Source organism: Lithobates pipiens, unplaced genomic scaffold (genome assembly GCF_037356315.1).
Source record: "Lithobates pipiens isolate NorthernLeopardFrog02 unplaced genomic scaffold, aLitPip1_a1.2 Scaffold_23, whole genome shotgun sequence".
NCBI lineage: Eukaryota > Metazoa > Chordata > Amphibia > Anura > Ranidae > Lithobates > Lithobates pipiens.
The window spans coordinates 6,953,392-6,977,446 of NW_027507785.1; the positions used below are offsets into that span (position 1 = coordinate 6,953,392).

At 48.3% G+C, this 24,055-nt stretch overlaps 1 protein-coding gene across 15 annotated transcripts in view; it reads left to right on the forward strand.

Annotated features, from left to right (window-relative positions):
* The window catches only part of ARAP1 (ArfGAP with RhoGAP domain, ankyrin repeat and PH domain 1), a 386,059-nt gene that overhangs the window by 235,511 nt on the left and 126,493 nt on the right, over positions 1–24,055 (forward strand). For all 15 annotated transcript variants that reach the window (XM_077451137.1, XM_077451134.1, XM_077451138.1 and 12 more), the window contains 4 exons: positions 260–441; positions 9,152–9,258; positions 15,597–15,796; positions 15,900–15,985. In XM_077451137.1, the coding sequence (XP_077307263.1) occupies positions 260–441; positions 9,152–9,258; positions 15,597–15,796; positions 15,900–15,985 (575 nt within the window). The remainder of the gene's footprint in view (positions 1–259; positions 442–9,151; positions 9,259–15,596; positions 15,797–15,899; positions 15,986–24,055) is intronic.

Below are 24,055 nucleotides of genomic sequence, written 5' to 3' on the forward strand. Positions count from 1 at the left end.
TAATGGTAAAAAAGCACTTGTGGGTTTAATTAACTTTTTTTTGGGGGGGTTAGTTCTCCTTTAAGGGGGTGTGGCAGGGGGCGTGTCCTATGCCTACATACATTTGCTAGTAGGTGTCCCTCATTCCCGTCACAAAATGTTGGGAGATGTGTGCCTGTATGGAAGTAAATTGCTGGTTAGTGTTGGAGTGTTGCCGCTCCAGGGTTCAATGCCCTCTGGGGCTTTGTGTTGACCATTATTTTCTTTCTATTTGTTCCAGCGGAAAGGAACGAGTGGGTCAAAGCCGTCCAGCAGATCCTGGATGAGAGAAAGATGAAGGCGCTCAATACCCCCACCCTGGAGAACCTGGACAAATATGGCCCCCTGGAGATGAAAGGGTGTAAGCCAAAGCTGTTTGTGGCGGTGGCGGCAGACAAGGTCTATCTGTACAAGAATGGAGAGGTCAGTACAAGGCGCTGTGTGCCTTCAAGTGCATTTACTTACAATTTCTTTATTCATTTTGGTCAGTCCAAAAAAAAAATTAATTTTTTTTTATATATATATATATATATATATATATATATTCTATAACTAGCAAGGGCAATTCTTGGCTCCTTTTCACTCATTTCCCTTTTTATTACCTATTAAAAACCCTGAAATGTACAATTAAAGTTTGATTAGGCAGAGCAGTGGCTCCTCCCTGTTCAGAGCAGTAACTCCTCCTTGTCCAGTCCATAAACTCCTCCCTATCCAGAGTAGTGGCTCCTTACTGCTCAAAGCAGTAACTCCTTCCTGTCCAGATCAATGGCTCCTCCCTATCCAGAGCAGTGGCTTCTCCCTATCCAGAGCAGTGACTCCTCCCTATCCAGAGCAGTGACTCCTCCCTATCCAGAGCAGTGGCTTCTCCCTATCCAGAGCAGTGGCTTCTCCCTATCCAGAGCAGTGGCTTCTCCCTATCCAGAGCAGTGACTCCTCCCTATCCAGAGCAGTGGCTTCTCCCGATCCAGAGCAGTGACTCCTCCCGATCCAGAGCAGTGACTCCTCCCGATCCAGAGCAGTGACTCCTCCCGATCCAGAGCAGTGACTCCTCCCGATCCAGAGCAGTGACTCCTCCCGATCCAGAGCAGTGACTCCTCCCGATCCAGAGCAGTGGCTTCTCCCGATCCAGAGCAGTGGCTTCTCCCGATCCAGAGCAGTGACTCCTCCCGATCCAGAGCAGTGACTCCTCCCGATCCAGAGCAGTGACTCCTCCCGATCCAGAGCAGTGACTCCTCCCGATCCAGAGCAGTGGCTTCTCCCGATCCAGAGCAGTGGCTTCTCCCGATCCAGAGCAGTGGCTTCTCCCGATCCAGAGCAATGGCTTCTCCCGATCCAGAGCAATGGCTTCTTCCCTGTCCAGAGCAGTGACTCTTTGCCCATTTAAAGCAGTGGCTTCTCCCTATCCAGAGCAGTGACTCCTCCCCGCCCAGATCAGTAACCCCTCCCTGCCCAGAGCAGTGGAATCTCCCTATCCAGGGCAATAACTCCTCCCTGTCTGTAGCAGTGGCTCCCGTTTGTCCAGAGCAGTGACTCCTTCCCTTCCAGAGCAGTGACTCCTTCCCTTCCAGAGCAGAGACTCCTTCCCTTCCGGAGCAGCAACTCCTCCCTGTCCAGAGCTGTGGATCCTCCCCATCTAGATCAGTAACTCCTGTCCATCTAGAGCAGTAGCTCCTCCCTGTCCATGGGCAGTAACTTTTCCCCATCCAGGGCAGTAACTCCTCCCTGTCCAGGGCAGTATCTCCCCCTGTACCCCTGTATAACCCCATCCTAGGTTGAAATGAGAGGCAGAATGTGTGCCTCTTCCAAAATCTCTGACACTGGATTCCTAATTTGGATTGAAGCCCTTTATGACAAGAAGCCAACGGCATTCTTAAAATACAGCGGCTTCAAATAGGTTCAGTTCCCCACAAAAAAAGAGGGCTAAAGCACTACCACTCATTTTATTTATACTCGCAATAGAGCTTTTAGCACAAATGATCCAGCATCCAGACGTCCAAGGTAGATCGATAACCGAGGGTAACCAAAAATCAGTATCATTTGCAGATAACATACTGATATGTTCCACTGAGACACAGATCCCCCCTACTCAACCAGTTACAATTAGCTGGACTGTCAGGACTACATGTAAATGAATCAAAGTCTGGAGCCCTAAATATTTTGACAAAACCTCAGACCCCGGCTACAGTCCAACGTTACCTTCCATTTGGGATTTGGGCACCAATCCCCCATACCCTGGTATACACCTCACCTACATACGACTCCCGTTACCGGCCAATAATCCCTCCATAATAAATTCCTGCCAGATTCTCAAAATGTACTGGTTTTGTAGAATCCATGCTGCTTAAAAAAAAAAATGTTCCACCTGCCCAAGCTCATTGGCAACTTCCCAACCCCATCCCACCCCATGTTCTTTGTATTACCCAAAACAAAGTTCTAAAATGTATCTGGGTCTCGGTTAGATCCCATAATAATCAAACTGTTCAGATTATTATCAGCGCACCCCAAGGAGGCCTCGGGGGTTCCACATCTTGATACATACTACTTTGTGGACCTTAATATTTGGGGCTGCCACCGTCTTTAGCCTCTTCACTATGGAGGTAGCCCTCTGGCCCAAAAACCTCTATTCTATACTTCCACACATGCCACTCAGTGAGATACTCTGGCAATCTCAAATCCCGTCATCTCCCCTTTTTTGCAGGAATTGCTGGCTCCCCACTTTTTTCCACCCGGGATGGAGGAGCCCTCCTCATTTTCCTGGTGGCTACAAAAAGAATACGGCGTTTTCCACTTCCAGCTCATCCTCAATTGCATTATTAACTTTTTTTCGGGACTACAGGAGAAAAAAACAGAATAGAGAACTTTCTATTAAGTCCAAATGTGATATTATGCTGAATCTCTGATACATGGGAAGACCTCTCTTCTAACCCTTACAGACTTTTACATTTGTTGCCAGGATGACCCATGTTCCCCAGGGATAATCTTCCTTCTATGTATCTCTCCTCCCCCATAATTCTGTGATGGAATTTTCCTAAATGCGAGCCTGGGAGAGGCAAGTCGGATCTTCTTGCCTAAAAAACAAATTAAAGAATCGTCGTCCGTCATTGTGACGAGCTCAATCAATATAAATCCCATAGAAAACTCATATAAAGTTCTGTTTCAATGGTATTTAACCCCTGCTAGAAGATCTAAATACATACAATCCTATTCCCCTCGCTAATTTAGATGGGGGCAACCATGTTCCACGTATAGTGGGCTCAAGACTCCAACACTAGTGGATACGATTCAATCACTGCATTATCTCCATCTTGCACCTCAATATTCCGAAAACCCCTGGGAATCTCTCTACTTTCAAATTCCAATCAATTTCCCCCCCCAAAAACAAATATATATTTAATGTACTCAAACAAACTCTTGCCGGAGTTTGGAAGTCACCCAATGATACATTAATCGCTGTAATTCCTGCCTCCTTGCTGCAGTGGTTCTCCATTCACATGTGTTGTTTGGCTGCTGTGCTCGCCTATGGGCCTCACCTTCTACCTGGTGGGTTTTAAGATTCCTTCCCTTCAATCACTTTTTGACCCGCCACCCAGTTTGCTTCCCTATAAAAGACGTGTGTAGGACTGACCCCCGAAGGAGCTGCTGGTTTGATTGGGCTTACCGTTACCATCTTCACCTCGATTAGGGGTGAAGGGGTTCCCGTAGTAGCAAGTCTAGGGGTTTCCCGTGGTAGATGGCCCAGAAACTTTCGATACTGGCGACAAATCCACTTAAAGGGATTTTTATTTGCAAAAACATAGTATACGAACAGTATCTGAGGGTTAGAAGGAAAGTTCAGGGACTCTTAGTGTCAAAGTCAATAATGAAGGACTTGCTTACTTCGACTAAATCCAGAGAATAGCCATTCACAGCTGGATGGTCACTCTAGTTGGAAAGTCCCTCTCTCACAAGGTCTAGCAGCCAACAAGGTGCTTAAATCAGGAACAAGTCTCTGCCACAGACTTTGTTGTAGAACATATAGGAATAAGTCACATGAACAAGGAAACTTGAATACTTGTAGAACACTCGTGTGGTACCAGTATCTTTCAGCCGGTTCGGCGATACCCACGAAATTGGATTCACTCAGGTCTCTCAGCCTCACCAGGCTCTTGCTAAGAAGCCAACCCGTGCGTGGCCTTCTTCTGAAGAGTCCTCCCCTGGAAAGCTACGAAGTTGCTGGGCCTCTCCACAACCGGAGACAGCACCGGACCACCTCCGAACCCTTTCCTTCGTTTCCTTGCCTCGGGCTAGCCAGCCCCGAGACATAAAGTTGGGTGGATCCGCACCCCAGGCCAAAGCCTTCCTGGGGGCTGGTCAGGATGACCAGGACCATGGAGTCAGAACATACTTTTGGACCGGAACCCCCGAACTACGTGACATCCACAGCTTAAGTACCCTCTCCCAGAAAGCACAGCAAGAGTGACACTCCCACTGGGCGGGCTTCCGAGAGAAGGTAACCTTAAAGCACCCAACCAGACTGTGTTTCCATGCCTGCCAGAAGAGACAGCGCCCCCTATGGCCAGGCTGAACACCCTAGAGTCCAGACAGACTGATGCTGAGGTCAAAATTTAGGATAATTCTACCCAAACCAAACTGCAGTTCAGGTGTAACGTTAAATTTCAAAAACATAGCGCGTGCTCTTCAGGAGCCGGTGCTACACATGCACAGTGAAGCCCGCGTTACCTGTGGAACTTCCTAGTTCTCTGAGATCCTATTGTCTAACTTCCCGTTTATCACCCCCGGCTTCTTCTTCCGTTCGTGCTTACCTGCCACCCGCCCTGACATTGGTTTGTTTCCTGGATCTTATTTTGTCTCCTGCCGTTTGTACCTAGCACAAGTCTCTGTATCATCAGCTGTGGGCAAAGACCTGGTTCCAGTTTGCTGCAAACTCCATCCCCACCATCAGGGGCCATGGTGAAGAAGCAGGCTGGGGCCTAGACTCTGCACCCTTGTGAATCCCAGGTTGGCGTTCTACAAGGGCTCACTACCACAGTACCCTGACACACCTGACCCTGCTGGGTCTTCTAGGATTCCTAACAGGATTCCTACTGGGATTTCCAGAATTTCTAGGACCTCCGCTACCTCCAGTTTTCAGAAATGATGATGGGCATGTCTTCTGACCAGAAGGGTGTTTATGCTCCAGCTTTTGAAGTGGCTGGTGCTGTGTCTTATCACCAGCGAGTTAAAGGTTCTCTAATACCTACCCATTGCTTACCCATATTGACCCTAACTGCTCTCTAGCTTGTTGTCTGCCTTGACCCCTTCCTGGACCTTACTACTCTCCCCCGTCACTCAAATTGACAATACCTGGGCCAAACCACTTTCTCACCTGATGCCTTCCTTGACCCCAGTGTGGAGTTGACTACTCTCTCACCTGCCCCCTGGCTGGACCTGACTACTCCCTCTCCTCTCGTCTGCCTCAACCCTTGCCTGGACCTGACTACTCTCTCCCCTGCCACCTGCCAAAACCTTTGCCTGACCTAACCACTCTCTTGTGAACAGCCCTGTGAGCAGTCTCCAGACTATAACCTTTCCATTCCAGCCACCCCGTTGATGGGGCAGTCCAGAGGGCTGCAACCTGTTGGGAGTTTGCAGCAAAGAAAACTGGGGCCACATGCGTTCCTGACCCATCTCCACTCTCAGGAGCCCTGGTGAAGACCAACTGCAAGACTCCATGCCTCGGCAGAGCCTGTGTCACCTGTCAGGGAGAACCATAACATTTATCCTGAGCTTCCAGAAGGTCAGAATAAACTAAGGGACATCTTTGTAAATGAAAACTCACTGCCATCCTCCTAGACAAATTTGTTTCAGCCCCTCCATGCCCCTCTTATGTCTAAGTCACCCTGTGTCTATTAGGGGCACAGGGCGACCAAGCAAATGGAACAGTAATATTTATCCACAATATATCCCAGGAAATATACAAAGACTATTCCTGGTTTTATTTGATTCTGAACTATACATGTTAATTGAAAGAGCTGATCACATTGGCCTCTGTACAACGTAGGAGACGGATAGTCCGCTACTGGGGGCCTCCTGCTATTGTGAGAAGGTGACCTGTGTTTATACTTATGATAATGTGGATTGTGTCTTCTGAGCTAGAAGACAACAAGGCTGACCTGAAAGGTCTGGCCTCGGAGTTACCTAGGCTGGTTAAATGATTAGTTAATAAGCTCATGTTAATTTATGTTTCTGGTTACAGTTTGTATTGTTGGGGTAATATGATCAGGAGGGGGGAATGTCTTTCTCAAGTGTATGTAAGACTGTATTCTTGTTCTAATAAACAGTTCTATTTCTGGTGTCCTCCAAGACTGGTGTTGTCTGGTTACTGTTTACATCGTGATCAGCCGTGATTGGACGTGGCTGATCACGCGGTAAAGAGCCTCAACCGAGATCAGTGTAGCGGACTGACACACCACTCCACCGAATGCACACCCCACGGGTGCGCAGCGGCATGTTATCCTGAAGGACGTCATGTGACGCCCAGTCAGGATAACGGAACCACTTCCCGGACGTCAATTTGCTACTGACCGGGCGGGAAGTGGTTAAGGCCCGAGGGTGCGAAACTCGTTGGCTTTCTTTTTGACTGCTGTTCACATGCAATAATAAAACAATGTTTTAGCTGACTTTCATAGCACCAGCCACACTCTTTTTTTTTTGCATTGACTATATGGAGGTTTACAGAGACTTCATAGGTTGAGTGCTGTGTTCTTGAGGCTCACCAGGCATTGCACAGGAGGTAGTAGCTCGGATGCACCTGCTCCACTCGGGGGTTGTGCTGACAGTAACAGAAGGACCAGAGAGGGCAATAAAAAGTTTAAAAAAAGAGGAGTCATTGCCCCCAGTGCTGTTTTGGAAGTACGCCTGTGACGGGAGATACATGTATGGATAGAAGGTACACAGCACAGGAAGTGCACTCCCAGTAACCGTGCAAGTTGTTCTCAGGATTCTGGTTGCAGTGGATAGGAAGGTACACAGCACAGGAAGTGCACTCCCAGCAACCATGTGAGGTTCTCTCAGGATTCTGGCTGTGCCCTACACACATTTGTGTGGGCAGGCCCTTGACAGTTGAGGCAGCCTTTGCTTTGCTTGGAAAGAAATCAATGTATGTATATGGAGCAGAACAACCATTAGAAATCATGGGGCCCAGTACAACCTACCTGACAGCCCCCCCCCCACCCCAGTGTCTCCCCATAAATTTTAAGCCCCTGCCCCACTTGTGCCTGATATCTCCTACACTGCAGAGGGTTGCTGCAAGAACAAAAGCTCCTCCAGACCAGCGGTCCTCGCCTGGGGCCCACAACTGGATTCCCCACACCCCAGGCTTCCCCAGCCCTGAAAATAGCTGAACCATCCATCTTCCCATCGACTCTGACCAGCTTCCCTGTCCCTGCTGAAGAAAAGCATCCCCACCACATGATGCTACCACCACTATGTTTCACGGTGGGGATGGTGTGTTCAGGGGGGATGGGCAGTGTTAGTTTTCCCCACACATAGCGTTTTGCTTTTAGGCCAAAAAGTTTAATTTTGGTCTCATCTGAGCAGATCACCTTCTTCCACATGTTGGCTGTGTCCCCCACATGGCTTCTCACAAACTACAAACAGGACTTCTTATGACTTTCTTTCTCCAATGTCTTTCTTCTTGTCACTCTTCCATAAAGGGCAGATTTGTGGAGAGACGACTAATAGTTGTCCTGTGGACAGATTCTCCCCCCTGAGCTGTGGATCTCTGCAGCTCCTCCGGAGTTACCATGGGCCTCTTGGCTGCTTCTCTGATGAACGCTCTCCTTGCCCGGCCCGGTCAGTTTATGTGGCCGGTCATGTCTTGGTAGGTTTGCAGTTGTGCCATACTCTTTCCATTTTCAGATGGTGGATTGAACAGAGCTCCGTGAGATGTTCAAAGCTTGGGGTATTATTTTATAACCAAACCCTGCTTTAAACTTCTCCACAACTGACCTTTCTGGTGTGTTCCTTGGACTTCATGATACTGTTTGTTCACTAAGGCTCTCTAACAAACCTCTGAGGGCTTTACAGAACAGCTGTATTAATACTGAGATTAAATGACACATAGGTGGACTCTATTTACTAATTAGGTGACTTCTGAAGGCAATTGGTTCCACTAGATGTTGGTTAGGGATCAGAGTAAAAGGGGGCTGAATACAAATGCCCCCCCCCCCCCACACTTTTCACATATTTATTTGTAAAAAAAAATGATGAAAACCATTTATCATTTTCCTTCCACTTCACAATGATGTGCCACTTTGTGTTGGTCTATCACATAAAATCCCAATAAAATACATTTACGCTTTTGGTCATAACATGACAAAATGTGGAATATTTCAAGGGGCGTTTTTCAAGGCCCCCTACGTACCTCCCTCTCCTCCACTGCCAATTGATTGTGAAGGGGGGTGGAGTTATGCTCAGAGGGAGGGGAGGGGAGGAGTAAGCAGGGGAGGGACTTAGCACTACTGCTGGTATGGTGCTGCACTAGGACCACCCACAGGCAGCCACTACCAGGCCCAGGCTCCTCTGATGGGGCCTGGGTCCGGTATTTTAGTACTCCCCGAGGGAAGCCCTTATGAGAAGAGGAACAGAGAGGGGTCCAGGATGGGTGGAATTTTGTAGTCCATCATCCGGGGAATGAGATTTCAGTGTGGTAGAGAACTTGTATTGTCACCTCAAACAGGAATTTAGGAGCACCTGAAATTTTGGCTGCTAAACAGGTATTTGTGTGGACTTGCAGCATATTTAATGGAACAAAACAGGGGAAATGTGCATGTATTGTAGAGATGTATTGCATATGTTTTCTGCTTTGTATTGTCCCGGCATACACTTGAACTGTGTCTCCATGTGAAGGTGGGTGCAGGCTTAAAAGATACAGCCACGGCAACTGCTTTCTGACCTACTTGCAATCCATGGCACGCCCTGCCGGGTTCTGTTCATGCAGGTATCTCTGCCAAGCGCCTTCCTTCTCTCCGGGCATGGGGTTGGCCCTGCCGTCATTTTGCAATAGCCTATAAAAATGCTTATAGGACGCACAGCAGGGAGAATCTGGTGTCCTTAAAAAACCGATGATGACCGCTGCTTTGTGTCCTTGCAGGATTTTTGCTCCGGGGTGGGAATTACCTCCATTGACATGAACGTCGGCAACGTGAAGGAAGTGGACAAGAAAAGCTTTGACCTGACCACGCCGTACAAGACCTTCAGGTGAGGAGAAGAGGTCTGGGCCTGTGCTGGGTTCTGCCTGGGTGTGTGCGAATATGTCTTCCTTTGAGTGCTCAGGAAAATTAGTTCTTGAAGAGGCTATCAGTGCCTCTGGAAAACAGTAGGCTATAGGCTAAAAAAAAAAATCACAGCCCTGCAGTATTTCCCTCCTCTAATATCTACATACAGCACGTTGGTATGCTTTGGCCTTGTTTTTAAAATCAGTTTGAGACACTTCTGATATCATTCCAAATCCACTCATAGGTGCATTTGACCTGCAGTTGATTACCTGATCCACAGTTGACCTCCTGACCTGCAGCTGACGTTCTGACCCGCAGCTGACGTTCTGACCCGCAGCTGACGTTCTGACCCGCAGCTGACGTTCTGACCCGCAGCTGACGTTCTGACCCGCAGCTGACGTTCTGACCCGCAGCTGATGTTCTGACCCGCAGCTGACGTTCTGACCTGCAGCAGATGTTCTGACCCGCAGCTGACGTTCTGACCTGCAGCAGATGTTCTGACCCGCAGCTGACGTTCTGACCCGCAGCTGACGTTCTGACCCGCAGCTGACGTTCTGACCCGCAGCTGACGTTCTGACCCGCAGCTGACGTCCTGACCCACAGCTGACGTCCTGACCCGCAGCTGACATCCTGTCCCGCAGCTGACGTCCTGACCCGCAGCTGATCTCCATTTGACCTACTTGTGACCTTCAGTTGACTTCTTGACCCACAGTTGATCTGCTGACCTGCAGTTGACTTCTTGTCCCACAGTTGATCTGCTGACCTGCAGTTAACTTACTTCTGACCTGCAGTTGACTTCTTGTCCCACAGTTGATCTGCTGACCTGCAGTTGACTTCTTGTCCCACAGTTGATCTGCTGACCTTCAGTTGACTTCTTGTCCCACAGTTGATCTGCTGATCTGCAGTTGACTTCTTGTCCCACAGTTGATCTGCTGAGCTGCGGTTGACTTCTTGTCCCACAGTTGATCTGCTGACCTGCAGTTGACCTACTTCTGACCTGCAGTTGACTTCTTGTCCCACAGTTGATCTTCTGACCTGCAGTTGACTTCCTGTCCCACAGTTGATCTGCTGACCTGCAGTTGACTTCTTGTCCTACAGTTGATCTGCTGACCTGCAGTTGACCTACTTCTGACCTGCGGTTGACTTCTTGTCCCACAGTTGATCTGCTGACCTGCAGTTGACTTCCTGTCCCACAGTTGATCTGCTGACCTGCAGTTGACTTCTTGTCCTACAGTTGATCTGCTGACCTGCAGTTGACCTACTTCTGACCTGCAGTTGACTTCTTGTCCCACAGTTGATCTGCTGACCTGCAGTTGACTTCTTGTCCTACAGTTGATCTGCTGACCTGCAGTTAACCTACTTCTGACCTGCAGTTGACTTCTTGTCCCACAGTTGATCTGCTGACCTGCAGTTGACCTACTTCTGACCTGCAGTTGACTTCTTGTCCCACAGTTGATCTGCTGATCTGACTTCTTGTCCCACAGTTGATCTGCTGACCTGCGGTTGACTTCTTGTCCCACAGTTGATCTGCTGACCTGCAGTTGACCTACTTCTGACCTGCAGTGGACTTCTTGTCCCACAGTTGATCTTCTGACCTGCAGTTGACTTCCTGTCCCACAGTTGATCTGCTGACCTGCAGTTGACTTCTTGTCCTACAGTTGATCTGCTGACCTGCAGTTGACCTACTTCTGACCTGCAGTTGACTTCTTGTCCCACAGTTGATCTGCTGACCTGCGGTTGACTTCTTGTCCCACAGTTGATCTGCTGACCTGCAGTTGACCTACTTCTGACCTGCAGTTGACTTCTTGTCCCACAGTTGATCTGCTGACCTGCAGTTGACTTCCTGTCCCACAGTTGATCTGCTGACCTGCAGTTGACCTACTTCTGACCTGCAGTTGACTTCTTGTCCCACAGTTGATCTGCTGATCTGACTTCTTGTCCCACAGTTGATCTGCTGACCTGCGGTTGACTTCTTGTCCCACAGTTGATCTGCTGACCTGCAGTTGACCTACTTCTGACCTGCAGTGGACTTCTTGTCCCACAGTTGATCTTCTGACCTGCAGTTGACTTCCTGTCCCACAGTTGATCTGCTGACCTGCAGTTGACTTCTTGTCCTACAGTTGATCTGCTGACCTGCAGTTGACCTACTTCTGACCTGCAGTTGACTTCTTGTCCCACAGTTGATCTGCTGACCTGCGGTTGACTTCTTGTCCCACAGTTGATCTGCTGACCTGCAGTTGACCTACTTCTGACCTGCAGTTGACTTCTTGTCCCACAGTTGATCTGCTGACCTGCAGTTGACTTCCTGTCCCACAGTTGATCTGCTGACCTGCAGTTGACCTACTTCTGACCTGCAGTTGACTTCTTGTCCCACAGTTGATCTGCTGACCTGCAGTTAACCTACTTCTGACCTGCTTCAGGCTGTTTGTGCCTTCCTATAGACTTGTGTGGGGCGAGAAGCAGCTCTGCCGTGAACAAAAGCCTGTTGACTCTGACCCTAATTCTGACAGTTTTAGTGGCCTAACACAACACTCATCTAGCATCTGTGGGTCAAAATCTGTATCTTGTGGTCACCCTAACAAAATTAACCCCAAATTGGGTTGACCACTAAACATGTGTAGCACCAGCCTAGAGTAGTGCAGGCTGTTGGGTAAATTTAGTTTGCTCGTCTGTAATCCGTGGAGCGGGGTTTGGGTGTTTAGACCTGCTCAGTGTCCCACAGGCTGCTGCTCTGATTACTTCGCCCTGTATTCTAGAGAATTCTAGAAGTATAGTGCGAGGAAAAACAGAGGAAGCAGCCTGAATGTTTATTTAGGAGAATGTGTGGTGTGGTTCGCTTTTACAGATGATTGGTCAATATGTGCTCCGTTTTTGTTTTTAGCCTTTTTTTGTCTTTTTTTTGTTTTCTGGAGACATGCTTGGCCAGTCCATCACCTACCCTCAGCTCTTTTAGCAAGGCAGTGGTGGTGTTGGAGGTGTGTTTGGGGTGGTTATCATGTTGGAATACTGCCCTGCGGTCCAGTCTATGAAGGGAGGGGATCATGCTCTGCTTCAGTATGTCACAGTACATGTTGGCATTCATGGTCCCCTCAATGATCTGTAGCCCCCCAGTGCTGGCAGCACTCATGCAGCCCCAGACCATGACACTCCCACCACCATGCTTGACTGTAGACAAGACACACTTGTCTTTGTCCTCCTCACCTGGTTGCCCCCACACACGCTTGTCACCATCTGACACCAAATACGTTTATCTTGGTCTCATCAGACCACAGGACATGGTTCCAGTAATCCATGTCCTTAGTCTGCTTGTCTTCAGCAAACTGTGTGCAGGCTTCTTGTGCATCATCTTTAGAAGAGGCTTCCTTCTGGGACGACAGACATGCAGACCAATTTGATGCAGTGTGCGGCGTATGGTCTGAGCACTGACAGGCTGACCCCCCACCCCACCCCTACAACCTCTGCAGCAATGCTGGCAGCACTCATACGTCTGTTTCCCAAAGACAACCTCTGGATATGACGCTGAGCACGTGACCTCAACTTCTTTGGTGGACCATGGCGAGGCCTGTTCTGAGTGGAACCTGTCCTGTTATACCGCTGTATGGTCTTGGCCACCGTGCTGCAGCTCAGTTTCAGGGTCTTGGCAATCTTCTTATAGCCTAGGTCATCTTTATGTAGAGCAACAATCCTTTTTTTTCAGATCCTCAGAGAGTTCTTAGCCATGAGGTGCCATGTTGAACTTCCAGTGACCAGTATGAGAGAGTGAGAGCGATTAAATTTAACACACCTGCTCCCCATCCACACCTGAGACCTTGTAACACTAATGAGTCACATGACAGCGGGGAGGGAAAATGGCTAATTGGGCCCGATTTGGACATTTTCACTTAGGGGTGTACTCACGTTTGTTGCCAGCGGTTTAGACATTAATGGCTGTGTGTTGAGTTATTTTGAGGGGACGGGAAATGTACACTGTCATACAAGCTGTACACTCACTACTTTACATTGTAGACAAGTGTCATTTCTTCAGTGTTGTCACATGAAAAGATAGAATTAAATATTTACAAAAATGTGAGGGGTGTACTTACTTTTGTGAGATACTGTATGTATATATATATATATGTATGTGTGTATAATTTTTACACTTGTGTGCGTGTGCATGCAGAAATGCGTGAATATGTTTACTTGCTATACAGCCCATCCTCACGTTTTTACACGGGAACCTTCTGTTGAGTGTCTGATGTTGATACATCAGTGACGTGACGTGTACACGCACCCTATAGGAGTTGGTTAGTCCTATTGGGTGACATCACAATTATTAAATATTTTGTGTATTGATCGGGCTTTGTATACTGTGGAGGCAATATACAGTGTGGGCCAAATATACCCTAGGGGGTCATATATAATGGGGGGGGGGCAAATATCTCCTGGATGCCATATACAAAAAAGGCCAAATATACCCTGGGGGCCATATACAATGTGGGGCCAAATATACTGTGGAGGCAATATACAGTGTGGGCCAAATATATCCTGGGGAGGGGGGTCATATACAATGGGGGGCAAATATATCTGGGTGCCATATACAAACGGGGTCAAATATACCCTGTGGACCATATACCATGGGAGCCAAATATACCCTGGAGGCTATATACAATGGTGGCCAAATATACTGTGGGGACAATATACAGTGTGGGCCAAATATATCCTGGGGGGGGGGGGGGGGGGTCATATACAATGGAGGGGCAAATATATCTGGGTGCCATATACAAACGGGGTCAAATATACCCTGTGGACCATATACCATGGGAGCCAAATATACCCTGGAGGCTATATACAATGGTGGCCAAATATACTGTGGGGGCAATATACAGTGTGGGCCAAATATATCCTGGGGGGGGGTCATATACAATGGAGGGGCAAATATATCTGGGTGCCATATACAAACGGGGTCAAATATACCCTGTGAACCATATACCATGGGAGCCAAATATACCCTGGAGACTATATACAATGGGGGCCAAATATACTGTGGGGGCAATATACAGTGGGGACCAAATATACCCTGGGGGGGTCATATACAATGGGGGGCAAATATATCTGGGTGCCATATACAAACGGGCCAAATATACCCTGTGGACCATATACCATGGGAGCCAAATATACCCTGGAGACTATATATAATGGGGGCCAAATATGCTGTGGGGGCAATATACAGTGGGGACCAAATATACCCAGGGGGGGTCATATACAATGGGGGGGGCAAATATATCTGGGTGCCATATACAAACGGGGCCAAATATACCCTGTGGACCATATACCATGGGAGCCAAATATACCCTGGAGGCTATATTCATAGTTACATAGTTAGTCAGGTTGAAAAAGGTCCATCCAGTTCAACCACAAAAAATAAATAAATAAATAAAAATAAACAATAAATATACAGTGAGGGCCAAATATACAGTGGGGACCAAATATACCCTGGGGGGGGGGTCATATACAATGGAGGGGCAAATTTATCCTGGGTACCATATACAAGAAGGGCCAAATATACCCTGATGGCCATATACAATGGGGGAAAATATACCCTGGGTGCTATATACAATGGAGGGGGGTCAAATATACCTTGGGGGCCATATACAGAAGAATGGCGGGGGGGGGCAAATATATTGTGGAGGCAATATACAGTGTGGACCAAATATATCCTTGGGGCCATATACATCGGGGGCCAAAATATACTCTAGGGGCCATATACAATGGGGGCCAAATATGCCCTGGGGTTCACATACAGTGGAGGCTAAGTTTACCCTGTGGCCCTTATACAACAGGGGCCAACTAAACCCTGGAAGCCGTATACAATGGGGGCCAAATCTACCCTAACTGTCCCTGGCTCACCTCTTTCATTTGTTGGATTTTAGATTTTGTAATCATGGAGGCTCGGCATCACAGGTGGGCCTAACCTAGGGTGGTCTGCATGCCTAGAAAATTCTGTTTTCCCTTTGGACAGAATACAAAGGGCATAGCTGGAGACCCATAGACATCCAGCCTCCTTGTTATGGTGCCCCCTGTAGGCATCTTCCATGTGATATGGAGACAGAGCTTCCTGTAGAACTCAGAGGACCTTGTGAAGTCTTGGGTTATGGGAAGGTGAAGGAGTCTCAGACGTCTCGTATGGTGAACTTTGGACCTTCAGGAGTTTGTTGACTTCCTTGATGGCCCTCATCACAGCCGACCATTGCACCCTCAGATGGGAGGGAGGGAGGGGAGAGGAGTGTTCTTCCCGGATTGTACGTTCTCATCACCTGAAACCTTCTTCTCTTCTCTCTCCAGTTTCATAGCAGACAACGAGCAGGAGCGGAGGGAGTGGGTGGAAGCCATGATGCAGTCGGTAGCCGGCGCGCTGTCCAATCCCGAAGTCGCCAAGAAGATCTGGTCGCTGGAAGCCAACAGACACTGCGCCGACTGCGACGCCCCGAACCCCGAGTGGGCCTCCATCAACCTTTGCGTGGTCATCTGCAAGAAGTGCGCAGGTGAGGGGGGGAGGGGGGGGGGGTCACCCCCCAATGCTCTGATACGTTATTCCCGCTCCTCGGTGGAAGGTCAACCTTCTTACATAGTCCATTCTATTCTCAGGGGAACACCGCAGCCTGGGGCCCAACATCAGCAAGGTCCGGAGCCTCAAGATGGACAACAAGATCTGGACGGAGGAACTAATACAGGTAAGGCCCGGGATGCATTGGGCGGTCACGTATGGTTGGACCTCTTGGCAGTCATGGTGGACACCAATTAATGCAACTCTGTAATCATGAATTCATCAAAAAATATCTACAATTTTTTTTAAATATGGGCATCACTGTGGACGCTTCTTCTCCATTCAATGTCCTGTCATTGGCTAAGGAAAGGTGGGGGAGGCGGGTCCAAGGAACTGGGTTGAATGATGCTGCTGTCATTCAGCTTTATGACACGGAGGACATCTAGTGGTAGAGAAGAGGTATTGCAGTGGATAGCTCCAGATTAAAGGATCTATTGCAGCAAAAAGCTGATTACCGGTATTTTTTTTATGTTGTCTTTTTAAAGGGGCTATTAAATTTTATTTGTTTTAATGGAACTCTAATTTTAAGCTTTTATTAAAATACAAAATCAGATGATTATATTTCTTAGATTGTATCTCTTATAGACATTTATAAAGTGCCTATGATTTATGCCTTATATATTGTGCATTCGCATCAGTCCCTGGCCTCAAGGAACTTAATATCTAAACCCAGGAGTTAAATGAATGCCCCTCCCCCACTCCTCCCCCGCTCCCCCCGACCCCCTCCCCCGACTTCCAGCACAATATAAGAGCTCCCTGTGTCACAGTGCTTTAGTGTTTTGGTTACAATGGAAACCCTGGTGGGGCTTTTCTGATGAGGATTTTATTGGACGGTTCTGAAAACATTGTCCTCTCTGGAGCCGCTGGATTCTAATACGTCTCCAACAATCAGATCTCCCTGCAAAATAATTCCCCGTTCTTGTGTTTCCCCACCCACCTCAGTACAGGGATGGTGGGAACCCCTCATAATGGGCACAGCGGGTTTACAGACCCGGGAACTCGGCACAGGGATGGTGGGAACCCCTCATAATGGGCACAGCAGGTGTACAGACCTGGGAACTCAGCACAGGGATGGTGGGAGCCCCTCATAATGGGCACAGCAGGTGTACAGACCCGGGAACTCAGAACAGGGATGGTGGGAACCCCTCATAATGGGCACAGCAGGTGTACAGACCCAGGAACTCAGTACAGGGATGGTGGGAACCCCTCATAATGGGCACAGCGGGTGTACAGACCCAGGAACTCAGTACAGGGATGGTGGGAACCCCTCATAATGGGCACAGCGGGTGTACAGACCCGGGAACTCAGCACAGGGATGGTGGGAACCCCTCATAATGGGCACAGCGGGTGTACAGACCCAGGAACTCAGTACAGGGATGGTGGGAACCCCTCATAATGGGCACAGCGGGTTTACAGACCCGGGAACTCGGCACAGGGATGGTGAGAACCCCTCATAATGGGCACGGCGGGTGTACAGACCCGGGAACTCAGTACAGGGATGGTGGGAACCCCTCATAATGGGCACAGCGGGTTTACAGACCCGGGAACTCGGCACAGGGATGGTGGGAACCCCTCATAATGGGCACAGCAGGTGTACAGACCTGGGAACTCAGCACAGGGATGGTGGGAGCCCCTCATAATGGGCACAGCAGGTGTACAGACCCGGGAACTCAGCACAGGGATGGTGGGAACCCCGCATAATGGGCACAGCAGGTGTACAGACCCGGGAACTCAGCACGGGGATGGTGGGAACCCCTCATAATGGGCACAGCGGGTGTACAGACCCAGGAACTCAGCACAGGGATGGTGGGAACCCCTCATAATGGGCTCAGCAGGTGTACAGACCCGGGAACTCAGCACAGGGATGATGGGAACCCCTCATAATGGGCACAGCAGGTGTACACACAAGCTTCCAATAAAAAGACAGCTAATTTTTATCCCATTGGGCATCATGTAGTTACTAACTCAAGCCGGGATTTTGGCTGACATGTTTCAAGGATGGTCCCTCTTCCTCAGAGCCTGTAGATCCGGTTAGTCAATGCTGCAACCGAGCCTTCCCTGACATGTTTCACGGGCGGATCTTCTCCTTAGAACTCTGAGGAGGACAAACCACCCTTGATATGAGTCAGCCAGGACACGATTGAGGTAACGGCTATGAGAGAGCTAATGGGATCAACCATTGATTATTTCCTGCATCTATTTGGTAGAGCAGATGGATCTTATGATACGGTATATACTATCATGCTGATTACCATTGTATGTATACAGTAAGATTCAGGCTTTACACGCACATGGACTTTAATGGCATCCCAGTCTTAGTCCGTAGGGTTCAATATTGAGTTGGCCCACCCATTGCAGCTATAACAGCTTCACCTCTTCTGGGAAGGCCGTCCACAAGGTTTAGGAGTGTGTCTATGGGGATGTTTGACCATTCTTCCAGAAGCGCATTTGTGAGGTCAGGCACTGATGTTGGATGAGAAGGCCTGTCTTGCAGTCTCCGCTCTACTTCATCCCAAAGGTGTTCTCTCAGGATGAGGTCAGGACTCTGTGCAGGCCAGTCAAGTTCCTCCTTCCCAAACTCGCTCATCTATGACTTTATGGACCTTGCTTTGTCGGTGATGGTCAAACATTCCGCATAGACACATCTCCTAAACCTTGTGGACGGCCTTCCCAGAAGAGTTGAAGCTGTTATAGCTGCAAAAGGGCGGAGCCAACTCAATACTGAACCCTACGGACTAATACCCTGTACACACGGTCGGAAATTCCGACGGGAAAAAGTCCGATCGGAGTATGGTGTCGGAAAATCCGATCGTGCGTGGGCTCTATCGGACTTTTTCTGTCGGAATTTCCGACGAAAAAAAGTTTGAGAGCCAGATCTAAAATTTTCCAACAACAAAATCCGATCGGAATTTTTTTTTTTTTTCGATCGCGTATAGAAATTTGGAGACGAAAGCTATTGGCTACTGGCCTCTACGTAAGTCCCGTTGTACTTGATTTACGTCACCTCGTTCCGAACGATCGGATTTTCCGATGACTTTTTTGTGCGACCGTGTCTATACGAGGCCAAAGTCCGTCGAGGGAAAAAATCAGACGGATTTTGTGTGTCGGAATGTCTGACTGCGTGTACGGGACATAAGACGGGGATGCCATTAACCACTTACCGACCGCCTCCTGTACATACACGTCGGCACTTTGAAGAGGGATATCTCGGTAACGGCAGCAGCTGCTGCCACAACCAAGGTATCCATCTTTACAGGAGGCGGTCCTGTTTACGATAACGGTGGTTTCCGCGGCGGGTTCGCCGTGAGATCACCATTATCGGCGGCGGAAGAGGTGCCACCCCCCCCCCCTCCCGCGCCCTCTGCCGCTTACCGGAGCCACCGATAGCGGCGGAGGCGATCGGGTCCTTTTCCTAGGTGGGTATGGAGACGAGTGAGGCTAAGATGGCCCCCCACCCGTCTCTATACCATAGAAGGGCGGAAGCGACGTCAAAACCTCACTTCCGCCCATACTTCTTAAAGGAACATTTTTTTTTTATGTCATTTTTTTCAAATTACTTTTTTTTTATTTTTTTTATTGCATTTAAGTCCAAATATGAGATGTGAGGACTTTTTGACCCCTCCAGATCTCATATTTAAGAGGACCTGTCATGCTTTTTTTCTATTACAAGGGATGTTTTTACATTCCTTGTGATAGGAATAAAAGTGATCCATTTTTTTTTTAAACAGTGTAAAAAATAATAAAATCAAGTAAAAGAAATAAGAAAAAAAAAATAAAAATTTTAAACACCCCGTCCCGACAAGCTCGCGCGCAGAATCGAACGCATACGCGAGTAGCGCCTGCATATGAAAACGGTAGTCAAACCACACCATGTGAGGTATCGCCGCAATCGGTAGAGCGAGAGCGATAATTCTACCCCTAGACCCCCTCTGTAACTCAAAACATGCAACCTGTTGAATATTTGTTAAATGTTGCTTATGGAGATTTTTGAGCGCCATTCCACGAGCGTGACATGTTGGGTATCGATTTACTCAGTGTAATATTATCTTTCACAATATAAAAAATTAAATAAAAATTGGGCTAATTTTACTGCTGTCTTATTTATTTATTTTTATAAAAAAAAAGTGATTCCCCCCCCCCCCCCAAAAAAAAGTCCGCTTGTAAGACCGGTGCGCAAATACGGTGTGAAAAAAAGTATTGCATTTTTTTTTGGGTGTTAGAAAAAAAAAAAAACAATATCAAATTTTTGGGGGTTCTAAGTAATTTTCTAGCAAAAAAAAACACAGTTTTAGGCTGGGTTCACAATGCTGCGGTGTACGAGAATCGGATGTGATTCGCACCGCACTGCAGTGCAGATCACATGCGATCTCTGTGCGATGCGATTTCGCATTCCGGCCCCAAACTCGCACAGGAACCCTTTTTTTTGGGTCCGCAGCAGAATCGGATCGCATTGGGTGTTCACGCCATGCGATCCGATCCCTGTCCGAGTTTGCAGATCGCACTGCGATACATGAACTGATTTGGAGGCGTCATTAACTTTTCACCGACACTCCCAGCAGTTCGCATAGGGCAGTGTGAACTGCCGACGGGGAGGCATGCGATTGCGGGAACCCGCGGTAGATTTGCAGCGTTCCCGCATCGCAGCAGTGTGAACCCTAAGCCTAAACGCAAAGTCTGAAAAAGAGGCCTGGTCCTTAAGTGGTTAAAGCTCATGTGTGTGTGTGAGAAGGCAGGCGTCCCAATACTTTTGGAAACATAGTGTCGTATTATACAGAGAAGTCTTCTTGAGGATATCATGCAATGTCGGCCACATTTTATTGGTTCTGTGGCCTTGGGCAAGGATTCCCAGTCAAGGTTATCGTTATTTATTAGAGAGAGAGATTCATTCACGTATTTCCTAGTAGAAGTTCCTCTGCAGCAGAATTGTGTCCATCTTCAGTTGTATCCTCATCCTCATCCTCCTCATCCTCCTCCTCCTTTTATCTGTTTACAATAGGGCTTCCCGGCTGGGTTATATAATGGGGGGGGGGGGGGGGGTTCTGGGAAGAGGCACTGCGGGGGTTAATGAGCCATGAACACGTCCATACATCGGAATGTTCTTTGTGGCCGGCCCCGTCCCTCTGGTCAGCTGATATTTGTGCTGGATCAGTCTGTTGCAGCGTCTGGACAATCGGTCTGCGGAGACTGCGCAGGGCGCTGCTCCGGCAATTCAGGGCGACATTTAGAGGGTCACCGACTTTCGGGCAGGGGTGGGGGGAGGCTTTCAGAAGGATAGAAGAGACAAGGGTGGGGGGGGGGGGGGACAAATAAAACAAGTGTGATCCCCAAGAAAAACACGACTTAGTAGTTGGCGGAGAAACCCTTGTTGGCAAGAGGTAATGCCGCGCACACACGGCCGGACTTTCCGGCACACTAGGTCTGACGGTCTTCCCGACGGACGTTCCTGAACTGACGGACTTGGCCACACACGAACGGACTAATGCCCTGTACACTGGACATTCCGACCACGAAATCTGACAGATTTTGGCCCGAAACTTGTTGTCTTGCGTACGCACGGTCGCACAAAGTTGTCGGAAAAATCCGATCGTTCGGAACGAGGTGACGTCCGTTGCGTGCGACGGGGACTACGCAGAGGCCAGTAGCTTTTACATAGTTACATAGTCAGGTTGAAAAAAGACACAAGTCCATCCAGTTCAACCTTAAAAACAAATAAATAAAATAAAAAATAATCGTACAATCCAAATACCCAATTTTATGCCCACAATTGATCCAGAGGAAGGCGAAAAAAAAAAACCCCCAGCAGAGCATGCTCCAATTTGCTACAGCAGGGGGAAAAAAAAATTCCTTCCTGATCCCCCAAGAGGCAATCGGATTTTCCCCGGATCAACTTTACATAGCTTTGATCTCGTAATTGAATCTGAGCACGCGTGGCGCTTTGTGCGTCGGAATTCTCTACACACGATCGGAAAAAGTCCGATCGGATTTTGTTGTTGGAAATTTTTTTTTTAATCCAGCTCTCAAAAAGTCTGATAGAGCCCAGACGCGATCGGATTTTCCGACGACAAGATCCGATCTGACTTTTTCCGTTTGAATTTCCGACCGTGTGTATTGGGCATAAGTCCATTCCTTTTTTTTTTTTTTTTGTACGCGATGACGTAAATGGGACTAAACAAGGAAGTTCAATAAGCCAGTAGCCAATAGCTGCCCTTGCGTCGTATTTGGATCCGTCGCACCGGCACACAGACGAACGTTTTTTCAGATTTTTAGTCCGTCGGAATTGAGTCCGTCGGATAGATTTGAAACATGTTTTATTTCTAGGTCCGTGTCTGATTTATTTATTTATTTTTTTCCAAAAAAAAAAAAACGATCGGATTGTCCGACGCACTAATCCCTTCGGACCTAGTCTGCCGGAAAAGTCCGGTCATGTGTATCAACCAAAAATCCAGAAAAAAACACAATACAAATGTTATAAACTGAGTTGCAGTTCCATGAGGAAAATAAGTATTTGATCCCCAAGCAAAACATGACTTAGTACTTGGTGGAGAAACCCTTGTTGGCAAGCACAGAGGTCAGGTGTTCCTTGTAGTAGGTGACCAGGTTTTCATAGAGGTCAGACGTTTCTTGTAGGTGATGACCAGGTTTGCACAGAGGTCAGACGTTCCTTGTAGGTGGTGACCAGGTTTGCACAGAGGTCAGACGTTCCTTGTAGTAGATGACCAGGTTTGTACAGAGGTCAGACGTTCCTTGTAGGTGGTGACCAGGTTTGCACAGAGGTCAGACGTTTCTTGTAGGTGGTGACCAGGTTTGTACAGAGGTCAGACGTTCCTTGTAGTTGGTGACCAGGTTTGCACAGAGGTCAGACGTTCCTTGTAGTAGATGACCAGGTTTGCACAGAGGTCAGACGTTCCTTGTAGGTGGTGACCAGGTTTGCACAGAGGTCAGACGTTCCTTGTAGGTGGTGACCAGGTTTGCACAGAGATCAGACGTTCCTTGTAGGTGGTGACCAGGTTTGCACAGAGGTCAGACGTTCCTTGTAGGTGGTGACCAGGTTTGCACAGAGGTCAGACGTTTCTTGTAGGTGGTGACCAGGTTTGCACAGAGGTCAGACGTTCCTTGTAGGTGGTGACCAGGTTTGCACAGAGATCAGACGTTCCTTGTAGGTGGTGACCAGGTTTGCACAGAGATCAGGCGTTCCTTGTAGTAGGTGACCAGGTTTGCACAGAGATCAGACGTTCCTTGTAGGTGGTGACCAGGTTTGCACAGAGGTCAGACGTTCCTTGTAGGTGGTGACCAGGTTTGCACAGAGGTCAGACGTTCCTTGTAGGTGGTGACCAGGTTTGCACAGAGGTCAGACGTTTCTTGTAGGTGGTGACCAGGTTTGCACAGAGGTCAGACGTTCCTTGTAGGTGGTGACCAGGTTTGCACAGAGATCAGACGTTCCTTGTAGGTGGTGACCAGGTTTGCACAGAGATCAGGCGTTCCTTGTAGTAGGTGACCAGGTTTTGCAGACATCTCAGGAGGCATTTTGGACCACTCTTCTTTACAGATCTTCTCTAAATCCTTAAGGTTTCTTGGCTGCTCGAAATTTCAGCTCCCTACATGAATTTTCTTTAGGATTAAGGTCTGGAGACTGGCAGTTCCACTCCATGACCTTAATGTGCTTCTTCTTGGGCCAACTCCTTTGGTTGCCTTGGCGGTATGTTTTGGGTCATTGTCATGATGGAAGACCCATCCATGACCCATCCATGACCCATCTTCAGTGCTCTGGCTGAGGGAAGAAGGTTCTCCTCCAAGAGAACACGGCAAGTCGTCGTCCTCAAGAAGGCACATGTACAGTCATGCCAATCAATGTCTAAATCAGCCATTCTCAACCAGGGTTCCCCCAGAGTTGGTTAGGGGTTCCTCGATCTGTGGCTGATTTACCTCCCGTTTGATGGTGCCTACATAGTTCTGAGCCAATGCCACTTGGAGGAGCCAGTGGTATGATGATCTTTATAGCTTCTCTGTAAGGGGGATTTTCTTACACTGAGCACCAAAGTAAGGGGCATTGTTCCCACTGACCCCCAATGAATGGGTTTTATCAGGGGTTCCCCGAGACCTGAAAATAATTTTAAGGGTTCCCCTGGCCTAAAAAGGGTTGAGAAAGTTGCTGTGGTCAGATGAGACCAAAATGAAGCTCTTTGGTATTAACTCAACT